This window comes from Agaricus bisporus, assembly GCF_000300575.1.
Source record: "Agaricus bisporus var. bisporus H97 unplaced genomic scaffold AGABI2scaffold_10, whole genome shotgun sequence".
NCBI classification, from domain to species: Eukaryota; Fungi; Basidiomycota; class Agaricomycetes; order Agaricales; family Agaricaceae; genus Agaricus; species Agaricus bisporus.
The window spans coordinates 1,484,609-1,503,764 of NW_006267345.1; the positions used below are offsets into that span (position 1 = coordinate 1,484,609).

A 19,156-nucleotide genomic window follows, 5' to 3' on the forward strand; every position below is an offset into this window, starting at 1 on the left:
TTAGCTATCCAGACATCCGGTAGGGTTCAGGTAGGGCGCCAAGAAGGGTCACGCAGACAGTGAAGGTATAGTAGAAATGGAACAAGAACCCATTGCATCCCTTAGTTCACATGGTGTTTCGAGTCCGAAAAAACATGAGAACTTATTTCAACATGCGTTCGGTATAATTGCGCAAAAATTAGGCAATGCAATAGTAGCACAGCCGCCGGTATAAGATACACGAAGCGGCTATGATTTTCAAAATGTCGCATTTAGCAACAGATCGGCATGAAGTAGGAACACTGAATACATGCTAAGTATTGACAAGACAGAGGAGGAGGGGCGCAACACACACCGATAAACCTATGCAGCCACCCTCGAGGTATATCCCACCTGACCTAGTGCGACGCCATTTACCACTAGCTGAGCATCTGGCTGTCTTTCTGATTCATTTAGGAGGATGTCTTGTCTCCCTTTGCACAGGCATTTCGAGGCAGGAGCAAACGTGGCAGTGTTGAGCAGAAGCGAGGACCGTGCGAATTGAATGGCACCGGTCACTGAGTCCTTTCCTAGCGCTCAAGCGCTCACGACTTGGTCTCTGATCGACGAGAGATAGGTCACTCACCTACGGAACGTCACGATACTGCCGCAAATCCATAATACCTGAAATCAACATTACGGCGGTTCAAAAAATACACCACCCGTGTTGCCGAGTCCTATCCTCCTCTCTACTGTCATCTTATCCCAGTGGCGCACTATATTACTCAACACGTAGTACAAGGGGAGAACATACGAATTATAAAAGTCACTAATAACAAAATGAGAAGCGCAGGCATCATGCCATACTCGAAACTTGTAATACATCTGCTTCTCGTTTATCAGACACATGACGATCATCAATGGCTTCACTTGCTTCCCCACATTGCGTCGTGGCGTGGTTGGAGTGGTTCCAATGCAAGGAACTAACATTGCTCTCCGCCCTTTGCGACTCATATGCTGTCCCACTGACGACTCGGTATTGCACGAGTAGGTAAGCAATTATCTAGATGTGATTTAGGATCCGATCTTGGCGCTCAATTTGTGGTGAGCTTACCTCAATGTATTGCCTACCTTCCCCCCAAAAAAGGCCTACAGGATGAGAATACAGTGGTGCCTGCACCAATATCCATAGAGATTCCAGTGTATATGATTCAATGAGGATAGCAAGAACTTTCATGTATCCCGCTGATCCGGCGTAAGCCTCACCTGTCAATTTTTGACATTAGTTGTTATGGTTGATTTCGTCGATTGGTGAAACCTCCGTACCAATTAACTTCCTTTGGCGCCAATGCTCGTAAGTGAGATATACGGATATCAAAACCGTGCAGAGTATTGTTGTAGCGGCTTGTATCGGAAGTTCCGCTAATTGTGTTTTGGTATCCAGGAGCGAAACTCCTGTAATGGGTAATGTGGCGTTGAGTACTATAGTCCTTAATACTAATGCTGAAAGATACGACTTATTTTGGGTGGCGATGAGTCCTTGGGAAGGTGCTTACCAGCGTAAGTCAACAAACAGAGTAAAGGAAGCACAACCACCAGTTTGGCGTATCTGGTGGCATTCCAGATGACCCATACACGCCAAATCTTGATCCGAGTTCAGCGAGAAGTCGTAGGAGAGACGAGGGCAACGCAATAATATACCTGAATTGCGGACGTCAATATATCGATTGCCAGTTGACAGGTGAAGACAACAGCTATTATAGCCTGAGTATGAAAGGTTGATGGTATGTATCCATATGGTCCTCCGGGATAGTCTCCATGCTTGATGTACGCATCTTGGGTAACCCAAGCATTTGATACCAAAGTACATAGTCCACACAGCATTATAATGCTTGTGTACCCGAGCATGAACTGTGCTTGTTTTTTTCTGTCTTCGCCTTGAAGTCGAGGAACTAGTGAATGAACATATAGGCAGAAGAGGGTGAACGCAATGCCATAGAACGTCCCGGCCACGGTGGTGGGAGTGACAAGTTCGAGCTGAGTGGCGAGGAGTATGGGCCCTTGAAGTGCTGTGGTATTATTGGCCATAGGGAAGTCGTGTGAGATATATGTTGACAATGTCAGAACGACATATATATATGCTTTCTGAGAACTGCGCCGGTCTTTTGATTGCCCGAGTGTACTTTCTTTCTACTGACCTGAGCCCCACCTTTCAGCATCGTCATGCGACATCCATTGACAGATGCGAGATCATGAACTATAGACTATTTTCGTCGTTCTCTGATCACCAACAAACAGAGATTCTGGTTTGTCGGCATTAGCGTTCCTCCATCCGCCCACGTCATTGTTGCTGACGGCGGTATCAGCAAACGCGTCTACCTGACACGCTGTATTGACGTTGGTACTTCTGATCGGAAACGGTGAAATCGCATCGACAGAGATAAATGCATTCTTATCGCAACTCATCGCGGCCTGATATAAGTAGAAGGCTTCCATTTCCATCACCAATGATAGAATTTACGAACCGTGATATACATAACATCATTTCCAACATGGGCGAATGCAGGTTCCATTCGACTGACACCGGAGAATGAGTTCAAACGGAATGGGTTAATCTTTGTCAATAGCGTCTGGTGGACCAAAATCGTGGAATCCTCACCTACAGCCCCTAATCGAACCCCCAACTAAATCAATAGCGGCCACTGGCAGACCCAGCCAACCTCTCAACGCGCCAGTCTCATTTACGTCTTGGTCAAAGACCAACTCCGTCCAAACAAAGCTCAGCGGAACAATCCAAGACTAAAAGCAGCCGTCAGACTAGCGGCGACGAATCTGGTTACACCTGTTCTCTAAGCCAGTGGCAGTCGGCCGCGGGAGAGGCGAGATAGAGAGGATGAAGGCGGGTGACGCAAGGGTTGGAGAAAGGTAGCCGAGGTGAAGAGGTCCGTGGATGTATTGTAGATGCGGCCGTATCGGCCCACGAGAGGTTTAGTATTTTGTGAATGTCACAAACACGAATCAAGAGCAGAAGATACGTACATTATAATGGTGCCATCGACGGAGTTCCAAGATGCGAATGATCACGCTGCTCGTGGATCTCAAGGTTTCGAGAGTAAGTAACAATCAAAGTATACGAACTAGAAACTCACCTTTATTATACTCATCGGGCAATTGGCAGGGAGGGAGAACTTGGGTTATTCTTGGGCCTGAAGATCTGAAGACCCAGCAGTGTTAGTGATATCCGAATTGGAACGCGGTCAGGTCGGCCCAAACACAACAACTTTTGAACGAATTCTGTTGTTGGCGTACAAGGTGTGACCGTGCGAAAATGCCGCTGCTGACTCTGATTTTTGAATTTCTTATGCGACAAGCCATTCCTATCGCAAAGACCTCAGCTTAGCCCAAATTCACCGACTGCGAACTGTCCACCTACTGAATGACTATGATTGCCGGCGTATGAAACTGTACTGGAATTACACAAGACAAGGCCTGACGTCATTTTACTTGATATCGGCTGCTGCTGTACGCACACACTGTGTTGCAATACATATCCGACCTTGATGTTTACTGATGATAGCTGGAAATGGCATTTGGAAAGCCGTAGCAGACAACCGGCCTGTTGAAAACGCTATTGCTTCTGATATCAACAAAGGTAAAACCCCATAGCTAATTTATTCATCCCGCTCGTTCAACCGTCTTTTCAATCAGAATTATGGAAATGCGGTCATAAGTCGTTCAAGTCTACTCCTGGAACCTTTCCTTCAAGTTTGGTAGCTGGAGATGCTTTCTGTCCTTCCATGTTCGACCCTCGAGAACCGTTCTATTCTCCACCCTCGTCCCCTCGTCCGACTGACTTGAGGACTTCGCTGCCCTCTTCAGGGGCACTAATCCGCTATCCACGCTTCCTCATTATTCTATCTCTTCAACGAAGACCAACAACTCACCCTCGCAAAACAACTCGCTACATTGTTGTCTCCAACACCCGGATCCATCATATTTGGCTTCCATGGTGGTCAAACTGTCAAAGGCACACGATCTATCGTCAATGCGGGTTGGACTTGTGGGAAGGTGGAGTTTTGAAAAGGGAGCTGTGAATGTTGAGGCGATGATTGTGGGATGGGCGTCGTTTGATGGTGGGGCCTCGGTTGTGAATATCATGATTGGAATTGTATCACTTTTTAGCAGCAATATGGCAATATGCGCCTCAATTGGTTCATCTGCACACAAACTCTGGTCAGAATATGCAAGTCTCGTATCCTTGGGCCCATCAGCAACGTCGGTTTGGAATCAACTCGATCCGCTCTCAAAGCCTCTTCCTCGCGTGGCTGGATCCACCTGCTACGTAGCCTATGACGCCGAACACAGTGCCATGCGTCCCAAAATTAACTGTTTTCCGCGGTGGCTGACGGGTTTTAGTTCTGGTTTAAGACATAATGCGGCGGGAGATGCCTATAAAAACCCTTCTGGTAGTGGCGTTCTGTTTCTTCATTCCTCTCCTTCGAGCTCTCACTTACCAAGGACACTCAACGAGTGCTCCGATGTGATCGACGTTCGGTTTCGGTGATAGGGCTAGAGCTCCCCGTCGAGCAGTATGTTCTTCTTTCCTTGGCGTGTATTTCTTATCGACTGACTTTGATCACTTGGTTGTTTAGAAGCTCGTCAATGGGTAGAAGTTCGCGATTGGTGGTCTCACTCTGTGTTATTGACCCATGCGTATGTCATGTTTTTTGTCAGTTTCGAGTTTGCACTGGCTAAGGCGCTTTCAATCATAGTTGCGCATATAAACCCAGGTGGCAAAGCCCACCACCCAGCGAGCGGCGGTCTCACCTTTGCTTGTCGGCATCGACCAATCCGTGCGTTTACATCTCAGCTCTCTCTCTATCATATCAGAGTAATTAAATGCGCCTTTGAAGCAACGGTCGTGTCGCCTTTTTGACCACCACACAAACCACCGAGGGAGATCTTAACTTGGCGCCTCTGACGGTAGTTTCGAGGAGGTGCTGTAGCGGGGCTGGCGTATGGTAGCTGTACGTCTTCTTCACCTTCTTAATTTCCTTGTTGTCGCTGACCGGATGACAGGGGGGTGACTCGGCGGTACGCCAGTTCTGCATTACAGTCTATCATCTATCAAGAACATATAGTAAGTCATCTTTTTATTGCTTGAACGTGTTCGAGACTGACTCGGATTGATTTTGATTATAACTCAGATAATCAGGTAAGCTTTTCTCTATTGGCGTTTCTGGTTCTGTTGTTCGGGGTTTTGTGACGCGGTGTATTGTTCTTGTAGTAGCTAGGCGAGGAATCGCGCAGGTAGACAAGCTAGTAGTAGGACAAAGGACTCGACTCGGAGTAGAAGAATAGTCATTTCATAATCAGTAGTCCTTACGTAGTTCGTTGCCCCTGTCGTTGTCGTTACTATCTACTTATTTTACTTGGCTCCTCACCCGTCTTGAACTCCCGACCACCTGAGTGTTTGTTGGTGGATTTCTACCCCTTATCGGTGAAAGAAAGGTGTACCCTCGTCGAACGGCATGTAGTCTCGATCGCCACCTGCCTGATTTTCTCACAAATGGGAATAGGGACAAAGATGAGAGAAAATCAATCATGGCCCGAACTTCGAACACTAAAGTGAGTATGATTTCATTGATGAAGGTAACTGAAGGTGATGGAAATTGGAATATATCGGAGCGTGCTAGATACATAAGTTCTGGTCTTTCAGAGACTTAAGGCGTCCGGGTCTGTTTGCCACCGAAAAGCTTCAAGTACGGCAGCCAAGTTGTTCTGCCCGACGACGCATACTAAGCACGTGTGTCAGTAACTGCAGCAGATCTGCTGAGGTTGCTACTTTCCCGCACCGTAGGTGAGTGACCTATCCCTCGTCAATCAGATGTACAAAGTCGCGAGCCCTGAGAAAGAAGTCATTGACCGAGCTGAGGAAGTGCATGTATTGGGTAACATGGAGGGTCATGTCAACGAGAATATCGTCCGACTTATTCGACTTGCTGTTCCAGAGACCTTCGTACTTCAAGTTAGATTTATGTTGTGCCGGTCAAAATTCGGCTTCCCAAAGTCAAGCATGATGTCGCTGTCCTGGGACATATAATATTATTGCCCTCACGGCTAGGACTACTCATACTCGCTCGGTCGGAGTGAACTATTGTGGCAGGTGGTATCACTCGAGTGACTCCCAATGTCGGCAAGCCAAAAATTCCAGGATGAATCTGTGTGCGATTGATCAATGGGTGAAGATCGGTATGGAACTTATCATAACGCACCAGTTTTTTCAATTGTGACTGTGAGGAGACGACTGAAGGTGAACATTATCCCATCACTCCGCATTCCCATGGCCTGCATGACTCGAGCGGGGACTTGTTGAATTGACAACGGGTGTTCGTCAGGAAGGCATATTGACACATTGGACTGGATACGTGGCTTCGGGCCCGGTAGTAGTCATTCAGTTGGTTGATGTTTTTGTTCCGATTTCTTGCGATCCATGCAGGAATACGGACAATTGACAGTCGGCGAGTATGAGTTAAGCTGAGGTTGTTGTGTCACAGCCAAACTTGTTAAGAGGAAAGTGGCGGTGGACTGTCGCTTAAGATATCAAAGAATCTGACTAAAGAATGAGAGTCAGACGGTCAGCGGGGGCATTTTCTCACGGTCAGACTTGTCTGTTTGCTTGTTTGTTCCCGCTTCAAGGCGCTTGTGCAGAGAGAGACAAGAAAGCGAATCAGATTAATGACAAACAGAGTTAGACACTCAGCCAGTGGTGAACGGCGTCCTTGTAGGTCGGTTGGGAAACACTTCGAGGGGTGTTGCATAGGTTCATCGGTAGGTGTTGCGCCATGTCTCGTTAGACCTTAGCACTCATCTTTGATTTAGTGTTCTTTAAGTTGGCGTGTGATTTGCCGGAGGTGAAAGACCGCCTGGTTCCACTCTCACTGTCGGTGTGGCCCTCCTTGCACACCACGCGAACTCTACTGGAAGTCTGGACAGCTCAAGTTGTTGCGTTTGAGCCGACCTGACTTTAATCAAACTCGGATATCACTGCCTGGGGGTTTTTCGGCCCAACTACAACCCAAGTCCTTCCTCCCCGCCAATGGTCCAGTGACTATCTAATACAAGTGAGTTTCTAGTTCGTTCACCTTAACGATTACTTACTCTTGAGATCTCGAGATCTACGAACAGCATGGTCATCCGCATCTTAGAGCTCTATCCTCATGACCACGAGGGCTGTACGTTTCTTCTGCTCTTGATTCAAGTATCGTCGTTCACGATGTACTAAACTTCTCATTGGCTAACACGACTTCATCCAGGAACAGGACATAATCACGGTCCTTCCTCACCTCGACTGCCCTCCTCCGTCCCTCCGCTTCACTCTCTGTTAACCTCTCTACCTCGCCTCTCACACGGTTGACTTCAACTAGCTCCGAGAACAAGCGTCGCCAAATTCGTCACCGCGAGCCTTACGGGAACGTTTGGACTCCTCCGCTGAGCCTTGGATGGACAGAGTTGGTTTGGAGTTATAAGCAAAACATGAATGAAACCGGCGCGTTGGATAGTTGGCTGGACCTGTCAGTGGACACTGTTGATTCGGTTGGGGAATTTTAGGGTTGACGTTGAAGCTGTAGGTGAGGTTTCCACGATCCTGTTCGTTTATCTCGACTGACTTTCTATTTGCTGCATTACAATCTGACATTACCCATCGTTTCTGGTGTTTGTATACTTGAATTTCTTTATTATGGATTGGATCAATGTGGACTTTGTGGTGCGTTGGCAACTCCTAGAAGTATCTTTGTCTATTGTTTCCTTAACGTCTTTGTTTCCCCTCCGTTTCCTACTTTTCCTTGTTCGTATTTTTGACTTTCGTATGACTCTTCTACTGTCAATGATGCTTATGGTTTACTTGGCGCAGCTGACGAATGATGATGATTATGGAGTCGTACGATTCAAAGAACGATACCAACTCGACAGGGGATGATTTCACTCTACTTCTCGAAGGCATCCAAACTCAGTCCCTGATGAAAAAAATTCTGATCCCTTCCTTCGGAACCCATCCTTCGTCTCAGCTGAATGGAATTTGCATTCGCCCATGTTGGAATGATGCCGCCGCGCGTACATCGCAATTCGTAAAATCTATGATTGCTGATGGAAATGGAAGCCTCTAAAATCAGGCGATGATGAGTTGAGGTGGGTAGGTATTTCACTCTGTCGATGAGAATTTGCTGCTTTCGAACTGGAGTACCAAAGTCAATGCAGCGTGCCGGGTGGTCACGTTTGCTAGTGCCACCAGCAGCAATAATTGTGCGGGTGGAAGTCTTCAATCCATAAACTACGAGATTTCGAGGAATCCAACGCCGACAAAACAGCACATCTGCTTATCAGTGATCAGACCGCGCCCGAAATACTCTATAGTTCATGATTTCGCATCTGTCAATGGATGTCGCATGACGATTCTGTGGGGCTCAAAAATTCACTCACGCAACTAATAGACCGGTGCGATTCTCAGAAAAGTATATATATCGCTACTGATAATCTCAACGTATATCTCAACCGACTTCCCTATGGCCGATAATACCCCAGCTCTTCAGGGGCCGCTACTCCTCATCACTCAACTCGAACTTGTCACCCCCACCACTGTGGCTGGGACACTCTATGGCATTGCGTTCACCCTCTTCTGCCTATATGTTCATTCACTAGTTCCTCGACTACGGGATGATGATAGAAAGAAACAAGCAAAGTTCATGCTCGGGTACACTATTGTCATAATGCTATGTGGACTTTACAATTTGGTATCTAATGCTTGGATTACCCAAGATGCATACATCATGCATGGAGACTATCCTGGAGGTCCATATGTATATATAGCATCGACCTTTCATACTCGGCCTGCGTCAGCTGTTTCATTGACCTGTCAGCTGGCAATTGATACATTGACGTCCGCAATTCAGGTACATTGTTGTGTGTTGCCCTCATCGCTCCTACAAGCTTGCTGAACTCAGACTAAGATTTGGCGTTTATGGGTCATATGGAGTGCCACTAGATTTGCCAAACTGGTGATTGTGCTGCCCTTACTCTGTTTCTTGACTTTCTTTGGTAAGCGGCTTCCAATGCACTTCAATGGCCTCCCAGATTAAGTCCTGTCATTTCAGCTTTAGCGTTGGGGAGTGTTGTACTTGAAACCACATTACCCGTTGCAGAAGTTTCACTGCTAGATACCAAAACACAATTCGCAGAACTTTCGATTCAAGCAGTTACTACAATACTTTGCACAGTTTTGATATCCGTATATCTCACTTACGAGCATTGGCGCCAACGGAAGCTAATTGGTATGGAGATATCACCAATTTCTGAAATCATTGAACTATAAGTCTATAACAACTAATATGACAACTTGATAGGTGAGGCGGCCGGATCGGCGGGGTACATAAAGATTGTCGCTATGCTCATTGAGTCATATACCCTGGAATCTATATGGTTATTGGCAGAGGCAATACTTTTACTTCATCCTGTAACAGTGTTTTTTGGGGAAGGTAGGAACTACATTGAGGTAATTCCACCACAAAATCAGTACCATGATTGGATCCTAAATCACTTCTAGATAATTGCTTACCTACTCGTGCAATACCAAGTTGCCAGTGGGAAGGCATATGAATCACAAAAAGACCGAAGCAACATAAGTTCCTTGCATTGGAACCACTCCAACCATGTCGCGACGCAATTTGGGGAAGCAAGCGAAGTTGCCGATGACCATCATGGGCCTATAAAACCAGAAGCAGATGTAGTACAAGTTTCGAGCATGGCTTAACCACTGCGCTTCTTATTTTGTTATTAGTGCCTTTCGCCACTCGTAGTTGGTTACCCTGTACTTACCTCGAGCTGAAAAGTAAGGCCCGAAATACGGTCTTATCCTTCAGAGGATTGACTTGACTGGGTTTCGCGTTTCTTACTCTCCGCGCGGCGCAAGGTGGTGCCTATCACGTGCATCCGTCGACCGAGCATGCCGCTTTCCGCGACCTGAACATCTTTGAACGGTTCATCTCCAGCGCAGAAAACACAGATACCAGCGTAAAAATCTCTTGCTTTCGTGACGCTTTTGGCAGTCTTCCTCGCTCAGCTTCTTGTCGTCATAATCCTGTTTCTCATCGAGGTCCTCTTGCCTCCAGATAAATTCAATCTCCTTTCTCTGCTGGCTCCTTCCCGAGGTCTACTCCGTCGACTCTACCGTCATTCTTCATCCATACTTTACCAGCGGCCTTCTCTTTGTCAGTGTCACGACATTAGCCCTGTTCTTTGCTAGCGGAACGTACTCTGGAAATCGCTTACGCCAACAAGTACGCCTTTCATTATCTCAGTAATGCCCAGACTCTGATCACCCACCAGATATGTCCCTCATACGAGTCGAGCTCTACGATGTTCTTCAACACCCGCCAACCCCCGCTTCGTTCAAAGTTCCTCTCAAACCCTCTCTTTTTCTTTCCCCGCCCCAACGAATAATCAAGCTAATCTCCTCAAATTCTCCCTCTCTCCAAACTGAATCTCCTCCTTTTACATCATCAACTTCCACCTCCCGCCCTCGTTCGCAACCCAGTTCCAGACCCATCCATTCCATCCTCCCAGGCTGAAACTCTCGCGGCGAAATCATTTTCTCCCAACGCGTATCCAAAGAATATCAAGAAGATTACGCCCACTGATTCTCCTGTATATCCCACTTTTGGCCGGACGGCGTCTAATGCGTCTTCAACTCGTGGAAGACCTGGTGGTGGTGGTGGAAGTTCGAGAAGTGGCACTCCGCCTACACCCAGTTCTTCAAAATCCACAACAACACCATCAGATCGGAGTGATTCGCCGTAAGGTATACCACAATAGATATAGATTTAAGTATATGGACGTTAAACCTCGCCAGTTTGGGTGTTGTGGGGGCGGAGCGTCCAGATGAAAGTAAGATGCTATCGTCTGTGGCTCAACTACCTCTAATCCACAATGCCTAGATTCGGCGCTACGGCGCTTCATAAATTACACCACGCATGGCGCCAAAATCTAAGCATATGACATCTATCCCTATCCTTGTATCCAAGGACTTTCGTTTACTGGGAGCTACCTTGATGATAAGAAGACATGCTCTTATCAAGTTGAAGATTGCTCGCTATCCTGAGATCACACAAGACAACACAAGACAAGGCTTGGCGCCGCTTGATATCGGCTGCTGCTGTACGCACACACTGTGTCGCAATACATATCCGACTTTGATGCTTACTGGTGATAGTTGGAAAGCCGTAGCAGATGGCTGGCCTGTTGAAAACGCTATAGCTTCTGATATCAACAAAGGTAAAAAATCCATAGCTATTTCTTCATCCCGCTCGTTTAACCGTCTTTTCATTCAGAATTTCGGAAATGCGGTCACGAGTCGTTCAAGTGAAGATTCCTGATGCGTTGGTTTGGTCGGTGACTCGGTCGATTGTATTGCCTTTTAGCAGCGATATGGCAATATACGCCTCGATTGGTTCATCTACACACAACCTCTGATCAGAATTTGCAAGTCTCGTATACTTGGGTATCGGTTTACACGTGGTTAATCGAAATCGTTCCACTCTCAAAGTCTCTTCCTCGCGTGGCTGGATCCACTCACTACGTAGTCGATGAATCGATGATGCCGAACACATTACCATGCGTCCCGAAATTAACCGTTTTCTGCGGTGGCTGGCGGGTTTTAGTTCTGGTTTAAGACATAATATGGAGAGGGGCGGGGAACACTGGACGCTCATAAAAACCCTTCTGGTAGCGACGCTTTGATTCTTCGTTCCTCTCCTTCGAACTCTCACTTACCAAGGACACTCGACGAGTGCTTCGATCTGATCGACCTCCCCCGAACGACTGTATTGCCACCGTAAACTGCTCGGATTTGGGTCCTTCAATCTGTTGGCTGGCCGTCTAGATTCACAAGCAATATGTATCATAAACTGGTTGACTATGACCGGGCCCAATTCCCCAAATCGTCCGAGACGCCGAGTGACCGGTATATGTCATCTCCACCAGTCTCCCCGCGTTACTACTGGAAAAGCGGGCGCGTTGCTATATGTTACATGTCAAGCTTCTCCCGTTGGTCAAAGGTCAACCACACACACGTTCACCATATAAGCGTTGGCCTATCAATATCAGAAGTAATTCGAGTAGATCGAATGTGAGTAGTTCTGACATTGTCACAGTACAGCAAACAAGCCTTGACCTTGGGTTGTTTAGTTCCAGTACGCGACAGCATAAAATTGTCATGGAATATGAGCATCAAGTGCGCACCAAGTCGAATAAGTGTGACAATGCTTCAACATGACCATGTGTATGAGTTGATATGATCTAATGCGCGTATCCGAGGTTCTTCTAACGTTCGTGACTGGCAGAATGATCATTCAGATGAAAGTTGCATAGCCCATCCACAATCTCAAGTCCATAGAACGGCACTTTAATGAAAAGACGACGAGTGGTGCCAAGTTTATTCGTCGGAATGCGATCGAGTGGTTATGCAAAATTGTACAGCTCGTTGGCAATTTGGCGCTGTCGGATATCTGTCCGATCATACCCAGATGGTCGTTCTGTCAAGTTTGCCGGAAATCCGAATGGGGTGCAGAAAGACGTTGAACAATTTATAGTCAACGATTTGGATGGATCTGGGCGAAAAATCCAGGTCATATGCCTCATGCCGATTGTTGATGTCAAAGTGTCGTTCAACAATCGACAAAAGGAATTGCAGCTGGCTGTTCGTGAGCGCCCCTGGCTTATGCCAACCGGAACATATCAGTATTCGTCTTCGGCATTGAAAATGTATTACTTTGACCTAGAGATTTGTCCAGAGGTTCACAGATAATGATGGAAATTCGGATCGAGTCACGGATAAGACCATGATTAACACTCTATTCAGCTCATAGTACAACAGAATAATACAGTTATAAAAGCGCTGATAGCAAGATTACAAAGGCGTGAAGCCTTTGCATCAAGCCATCCTAGAAACTAGTAGCACATCTACTTCAGGTTTTACTGACACAGGGTTACGAACACCGCCCGCTTCCGTCACGTCTCCAAATTGCGTCGTCACCTGGTTAGAATGGTTCCAATGTAAGGAACTTATATTATTTTGTCTCCTTTGCGATTTATATGATTTCCCACTGGCAACCCGGTATTGCACGAGTAGGTAGGCAATTATCTAGACGTTTTTAAGACTCAGACCCGTGGTACTGACTTCAATCGACTTACCTCAATGTAAACCTTACCCTCTCCGAAAAAAGCTGACACAGGCCCATGTGAAATAAGTATTGCCCCTGTCAATACCCATACGGATTCTACGACGTAAGACTCAATAAGCATAGAGACAATCTTCATGTATGGGCCAGCGGATCCGCCGTTAGCTGTGCCTGGTAAGTTTTTTACATTAGTTCTGGGCTCGTATCGCCAAATTGTGAACCCTTACCAATCAACGCTCTGTGACGCCAATGTTGATAAACGAGATATAGCGATATCAATACAGTGCAGAGTACTGTAGTGGCTCCTTGAATCGCACTTTGCGCTACTTGGGTTTTGCTGTCCACTTGAGATATTTCTGTGTATGCTATTGTGATTGCAGAGACGACGGTCTTCAAGTTTAATACTGAAATGATAAGGCTTATTTATTTCGGCGAAGCAAGGAGTCTGTCGGAAGTCACGTACCAACGAGAGTCAAGAAACAGAGCGAGGGTAGCACAATGACGAGTGAAGCATATCTAGTAGCACTCCAAATGACCCATACACGCCAAATCTTGACCTGATTTCAGCTCTGCTTGTATTATAGATGAGCGAAACGCAACAACGTACCTGAATTGCTGAAGTCATCACATCGATCAGCAGCTGACAGATGATGCTGACGATTATTGCAGGCTGGGTATGAAAGGTCGATACAACATATAGATATGGACTACCCGGAAAGTCTGCATGTTGGATGTAGGCGTCTTGGGTGACCCAAGCGTTTGCTACCAGAATGTATAATCCACAGATCATTAGGATGCTGCTATAGGCGAGCATGAACCTCGCTTGTGTTTTTCTGTCTCCATCCTGAAGTCGAGGAAGGAGCGAATGAACGTATAGACAAAAGAGAGTGAACGCAATGCCGTAGAATGTCCCAGCTACGGTGGTAGGGCTAACAAGTTCAAGTTGAGAGGCAAGGAGCAATTCTCCTTGAGGCGTGGTGGTGGTACTGTTGTCCATAGAGAGTTATGAAGAGGGATGAGTGGAGTCGAATTCGTTTCCGCGTTAGCAACGGCATATGTACCATCCTGAAAACCACGTCAGATTCTTGACTTTTACCAGTCAATTCTAATTTAAGGACCAGTCTGGGCACGACAACGGTGATGCAATATCCATCCACAGGTTTGAGAATACGAACCATCATTCAGATTAATTGTGCCGTCCCCTTTGCCAAGCTGTGGCCTTAATCTGGCTGCATTAGTATTTTTCAAACCATCATATTTCATAAAGCTGCCTCCGCAAATCCATCGTCGGCAATCGCAAATGCAATTGCCCAAGTGTTGCAGGAGTTTTTGTGTTCCTCTGGGGCATGCTCACCGATGACAGAAGAGAACCCTCTCCGTTTGACGATTGCCTGCTTCGTCACAACACTTCCATTTCCATCAACGATGCGAAATTTACAAATCACGATGTCCCCACCATTAGGTCCAGCGTGTAATTTCCATCTACAAGAGAGGAAAGAATGAGCTTCGAACGGAATTCAACAAGCTGTCAAGATGTAAGATGTGATTGAGCCTTCCAAATCGAGAGGCCCTGGGAGAGAATTGTCATGTTTCGAGTTGAGTGGTCCCGGTCATTTAGTATCATCATCCAAGAGAATATTGAACGAAAATACATTGTCTGTGAGTTGATCGTGATTTGTAGATGTTGTAACGTATTAATTTTGAAAGTCAAAGACTTGAGCGCTGAGCTTGAGCACCGGAGCACTAGAGTCTAATCACTACTACAAGCGCCTTCACACTTGTACATTCTCCGTTGAATCGTGTACAGTGCATGACGCGCCATAAACAGAACATCAGAAACAATCATGAATATCAAATTCCTTGATCGCCTAAGACGAGAAGAAGCGCTCCCAGGAGATTATCCATACCATTGTTAGTCGTTGTCCAGTTGTCCATCCATCCATCATTCATCCATCCATCCATCATCCGTCCATCCGTCGTTATAACCGCCATAACCACCATTTATTCATCAACGTCAACATCGTCAAGTAGATCAGAAGCATCATTAACAGCAGAAGCGTTCTGATTAAGGGATAAATAAAAGGAAGCAAAAAAAGGGGAACGAAAAAGAAGGGCGAAAAAAGATGTTAACGCAACGATAGAAAAAAAAATTCTATCATGGTTTGCTCACGAAGTTCAAATTCACTGTCCAAATTGGTCCAGTGCATAAAATAAGACTTAGAAGACCAATCTAAGGGAAAACCAACAGGTTGAATGATACAACCAGTCAGGAGCAAGTGGCCTTTGGGGGTTGGAGAAGACAACGAGAGGAGTAAAGGGGCAGAAGCGGAGGGATGGAGGAGGATAGTTGAGGTGAAGGGCGACCACAGAGATATCTTATTGTAGATGCGGCTGCGTTCCGCCTATGAGAGACTGCACACGATGACCGAGTAGTTAGTAATGTCATTTTGAGCTAGGAGTTGTAGGTACACACATTTAAAATGGTGGCTAGTCGACATCGTGAGCATACAATGGGAGGGTGAAGTCAAGCCCTAGATACACTATATCAACACTAAGTGATAGTCAAATTATGAGGACAGGAGGCACACCTTTTTCCCTTTCGCGTGGCAAGCTTTCAAGACACGAAACACACGCCCATATAGTCGTTCAAAGGTATGCTGTCAACGGAATGTCGGTACGTCCTCGGAGATAATGATGCATAACAATGTCCAGAATTTGAGTCCGACTTTCGAAACACCGGTGAAAGTGACGAAGAGGTGTGAGGTAAAGAATCTTTGACCCAAGCTCAATACCATGGACCAGATGAAGGGAGAAAAAACTCACCGGTATAATATGTAACAACATTCTTCGAATTCCATAATCAACTCTTTCCTTTTCCTGTTCTGACCACAGGACCGCACGGAGCAAGTTCTGATTTTCGCGGGCGATGAAGATGACCTTTTCGCCCTCTAGAGTTCTATTTCCAGTCCGAACAGGGTTCGAATGTGTTCAGGATCGTCGACTGTTATCTTGGTGACGCCGAGCATCTCAAGATGGGTGAGACCATCGAGTTCTTTGGATATCTTCGCTGGTTATAGGAGTGAGAGCCAGCATTGGTGGCTGAGAGCGAGAGGCCGAGTGACGGTGGCGAGGACATGTCGCAAGTGGAAGGGAGAACCGTGAGAAAGCGGCCCGGGTAACCACATCGTGCCCAGCTAAATGGGCGATATGATAATCTCATGGCCCCGGACGAAAATGTGCTACAGCCTAGTATCACATAAAAGTGATATCGAATATAGACAGCCTCGAGCAGTAAATTTTTTACAGCTTTTAATTCAAAAGACTGCCAGATTGGTACAAAAACATTTCGGTATGCAAACTCTTCCACTTCATCGAATCTGAGTTGCGTATTCTCTCATGCCCTCCCGCAGCGGTTTTATCTGTGCTACGAGAAGCGCAAGTTTGGCTTTGAATTTCTGTACAATGCCAAATCAATATTACTACCAACGAAATGGAATCAATCAAGACACTCGGTTCATACCTTACTCGCGATTACCTCCGTTCCTGCCTCAAGCGCAATATTGATCTCGGTCGATTGCTCAGTAGCCTAGTTGAATATTTATATTAGTGAAAAAAACAATTCCACGCTGGAACGTCGCTCACAAAAGCCCAAATGCCAGCAAAAATGCCTAACTTCTGGCATATGTCTTCGATGTTAGGTTTGAGTTTCTCAAAGTCTACCTCCAAGGCTGCCAAGGCCTTCTGTTTACTGACAGTTTGGGTGAGATTAGTCTGTGCTTTCTTAATCTGGTCCCATTTCGCTAGTGGAGATTCCATAAACGCTGCCCCTAGCCTTGTATATAGAACCCGGCTTACCATTGCGTTCAATGGTATACTTGGCAAGGAAACCCGCTGGGGCGGCGGCAAAAAGCTAAGAAGATGCTGTAACCTAAATGTAAATGGAAAATAATTGGCTATACATACAAACATGCACATGGTAACACCTAAGGCTACAGTAGCCCAGTGGATCTAGCCAACGAGGCAAAAGTCTTGAATGAAGGTGATTTTTCGAGGAGTAACAATGTACCTTGACGTTGAGTCTGCGAAGAAATGGGTTAAAAAACGCGTTCCCGAAGTAAATCGTCGTGTAGGACGTACTCGTTAATTTCTGTTTGGAGTTTTTGGATATCAGCCTTAAATCGTTCCGCGTCTTCAGTAAGATTCTGCTTCGTTTCCTCAAGGTAATGAGTAAAATCCTTCGAGAAATCGTGTATGTCGTTGGCAAGGTCCTTAAATCCGTCTGCGACTTTGGTTGCGATATGTATCGGATGTTTTTGCTGGAGGTTGGGAAGAACATGCGTCAAAATACGGAACTTATCCAAGTTGAGCATCGTATAGTTACCACGTATTGTTTCAGTTCAGCTTGTGCGTCTTTCAAATCTTCCGTGGACTTGATGTCCGCGATGAGGTCAAGGTTTTCGCCATAATCTGTGCAGCGGAATCGTCAGTAACAAATGAATGGGCGACTTCGAAAGAGAACGACTGGCCAGTTAACGCAGCCGCAGTCTCCGACGCAAGGTTCCTTGAAGACCAGAGGATCCCTGAGTCTCCTTTCCAACGCTAATATGCACTAAGCTCATCCCAGGGCAATCATAAAGGGCAGAATTGCTCACAGCCATAAATCCATTCCATTTCGTGACGTAAACCTCTCCCACGAGAGGGAAATCCTTTGCATATTTCTCGGCAAGCTGAAAGAAGCCTCTCTGGACGAACCTAAGGCCATCATCGATGGCGACAGCCGTTCGACCAACATCTCTGCAGTCTTGTTTGAATTTGTCGAGTGTATCCGGCTCCTTTAGGTACTCCGTTATTCCTTCTTGTTGCTTGATCTGACCATCTTCGGAAAGAGAATTCCACTCGACCAAGCTAGGCGCACTCTCAGTAGCCATGGAAAATGATAGACAAAGGCCAATTTAGAACTGAAGTTGGGAGATTTGGATTTCGCGACCTGCCTTTATTACCTTTGTTCTGGTGTTTGGCCAAACAGGAGTGTCACAATGTCACCTCCATTTTCGTGCTGGAGACTCGCACTAATACACGGGCAACTCGTGGCTCGGTACCCTTGATTCCACTGAGGAGTCGAGTCCCTTCCCATGCGGATATTCACAATAGAAAAGGGCCAGCTATGACGATGTCAATTCGGTAATGCTCTGTGCCAATGACAAGCGATCAACAAGATACCTTTCAGAATTTTGAATGATGAATTGTTTTTTACTCCAGGCTATGGAGTGGCGAAAGTTCGTAAGAACATTCCTGCCAGAGCTGCTGTCAATGCTAGTGGAGTGGAAAAGAGATTATTTCCGCAACCAAAAATGTACATAGATATTGATTGCGCAATAGAATCTTGATGGAGTAGATCAGACCGTGAAGATCACCGAATGGACTATCGAATTCTATCATCGCCGAATGCATCAACTTCATCTCAGCCGGGGTTCTCCGCATGAGCATGGTTCTACCATCCTTCTTGCTTATGGTGATTCATTGAAAGTATACTGTATATTATGAGGCCGTAACCTCCCACCCTCCAACTCAGCTAAACAATCCCTTGAGGTCAAACAGATCCATAGTTGACGATTTACTACTCAAAATCACTCCCCCTGTTATTCTTTCCGCCATTGAAACTGTTTACATAATTCGGGCCTTCGTCGCTGGAATCGATGGTGTGGGTGGGACTCGAGGAGGCGCTCTCGGACGGTCCGTGTGTGTGTCTGTTTGGTTCCCTCGGACATACCTATGACTTGCCTATGACTTTTTTATTGCTACTTACTACCTACGCGTATTTCGAATCTTGTGCCGTACTACACTCATTCCTTACCTTTTTCAGTCCCCCACTTCCTGACCAAAGTGATTCACGGAGAACCAACGAAGAACCAAAGAATATTGCGAGGTAGCTCTTGAAGCTTGAAGGGTAAGGAACGCTCCCGGGA

The 19,156-nt window shown here is 46.2% G+C and overlaps 5 protein-coding genes across 5 annotated transcripts; 1 reads left to right on the forward strand and 4 right to left on the reverse strand.

The window, feature by feature from the left end:
- Nucleotides 1–814: 814 nt before the first annotated feature.
- Nucleotides 815–2,046, reverse strand: AGABI2DRAFT_121427 (hypothetical protein; the record flags this gene model as incomplete). The annotated part of the gene is made up of 5 exons (XM_006455446.1): nt 815–1,021; nt 1,073–1,224; nt 1,285–1,461; nt 1,515–1,602; nt 1,660–2,046. 5 exons carry the CDS (start codon nt 2,044–2,046, stop codon nt 815–817), a joined length of 1,011 nt encoding a protein of 336 aa, XP_006455509.1.
- Nucleotides 2,047–4,743: 2,697 nt separating this feature from the next.
- On the reverse strand, nt 4,744–5,065 carry AGABI2DRAFT_138610 (hypothetical protein; the record flags this gene model as incomplete). Its single annotated transcript, XM_006455447.1, is given in 4 exon segments — nt 4,744–4,808; nt 4,863–4,985; nt 5,028–5,032; nt 5,043–5,065. Coding segments are annotated over 4 exon segments (178 nt in total), but the record flags the coding sequence as incomplete, so codon positions are not given.
- A 3,457-nt stretch (nt 5,066–8,522) lies between these two features.
- On the forward strand, nt 8,523–10,812 carry AGABI2DRAFT_121428 (hypothetical protein; the record flags this gene model as incomplete). Its single annotated transcript, XM_006455448.1, has 3 exons — nt 8,523–8,909; nt 8,967–9,054; nt 10,550–10,812. The coding sequence occupies 3 exons, from the start codon at nt 8,523–8,525 to the stop codon at nt 10,810–10,812; spliced, it is 738 nt and encodes a 245-aa protein (XP_006455511.1).
- A 2,131-nt stretch (nt 10,813–12,943) lies between these two features.
- On the reverse strand, nt 12,944–14,187 carry AGABI2DRAFT_121429 (hypothetical protein; the record flags this gene model as incomplete). The annotated part of the gene is made up of 5 exons (XM_006455449.1): nt 12,944–13,153; nt 13,204–13,361; nt 13,418–13,594; nt 13,654–13,747; nt 13,798–14,187. The coding sequence occupies 5 exons, from the start codon at nt 14,185–14,187 to the stop codon at nt 12,944–12,946; spliced, it is 1,029 nt and encodes a 342-aa protein (XP_006455512.1).
- Nucleotides 14,188–16,558: 2,371 nt separating this feature from the next.
- Nucleotides 16,559–18,201, reverse strand: AGABI2DRAFT_180534 (hypothetical protein; the record flags this gene model as incomplete). Its single annotated transcript, XM_006455450.1, has 9 exons — nt 17,761–18,201; nt 17,572–17,657; nt 17,328–17,506; nt 17,257–17,269; nt 17,154–17,198; nt 17,046–17,100; nt 16,833–17,017; nt 16,711–16,776; nt 16,559–16,645 (listed from the first exon to the last, which is right to left on the reverse strand). The coding sequence occupies exons 1-9, from the start codon at nt 18,116–18,118 to the stop codon at nt 16,559–16,561; spliced, it is 1,074 nt and encodes a 357-aa protein (XP_006455513.1). The 5' UTR covers nt 18,119–18,201.
- Nucleotides 18,202–19,156: the final 955 nt, after the last annotated feature.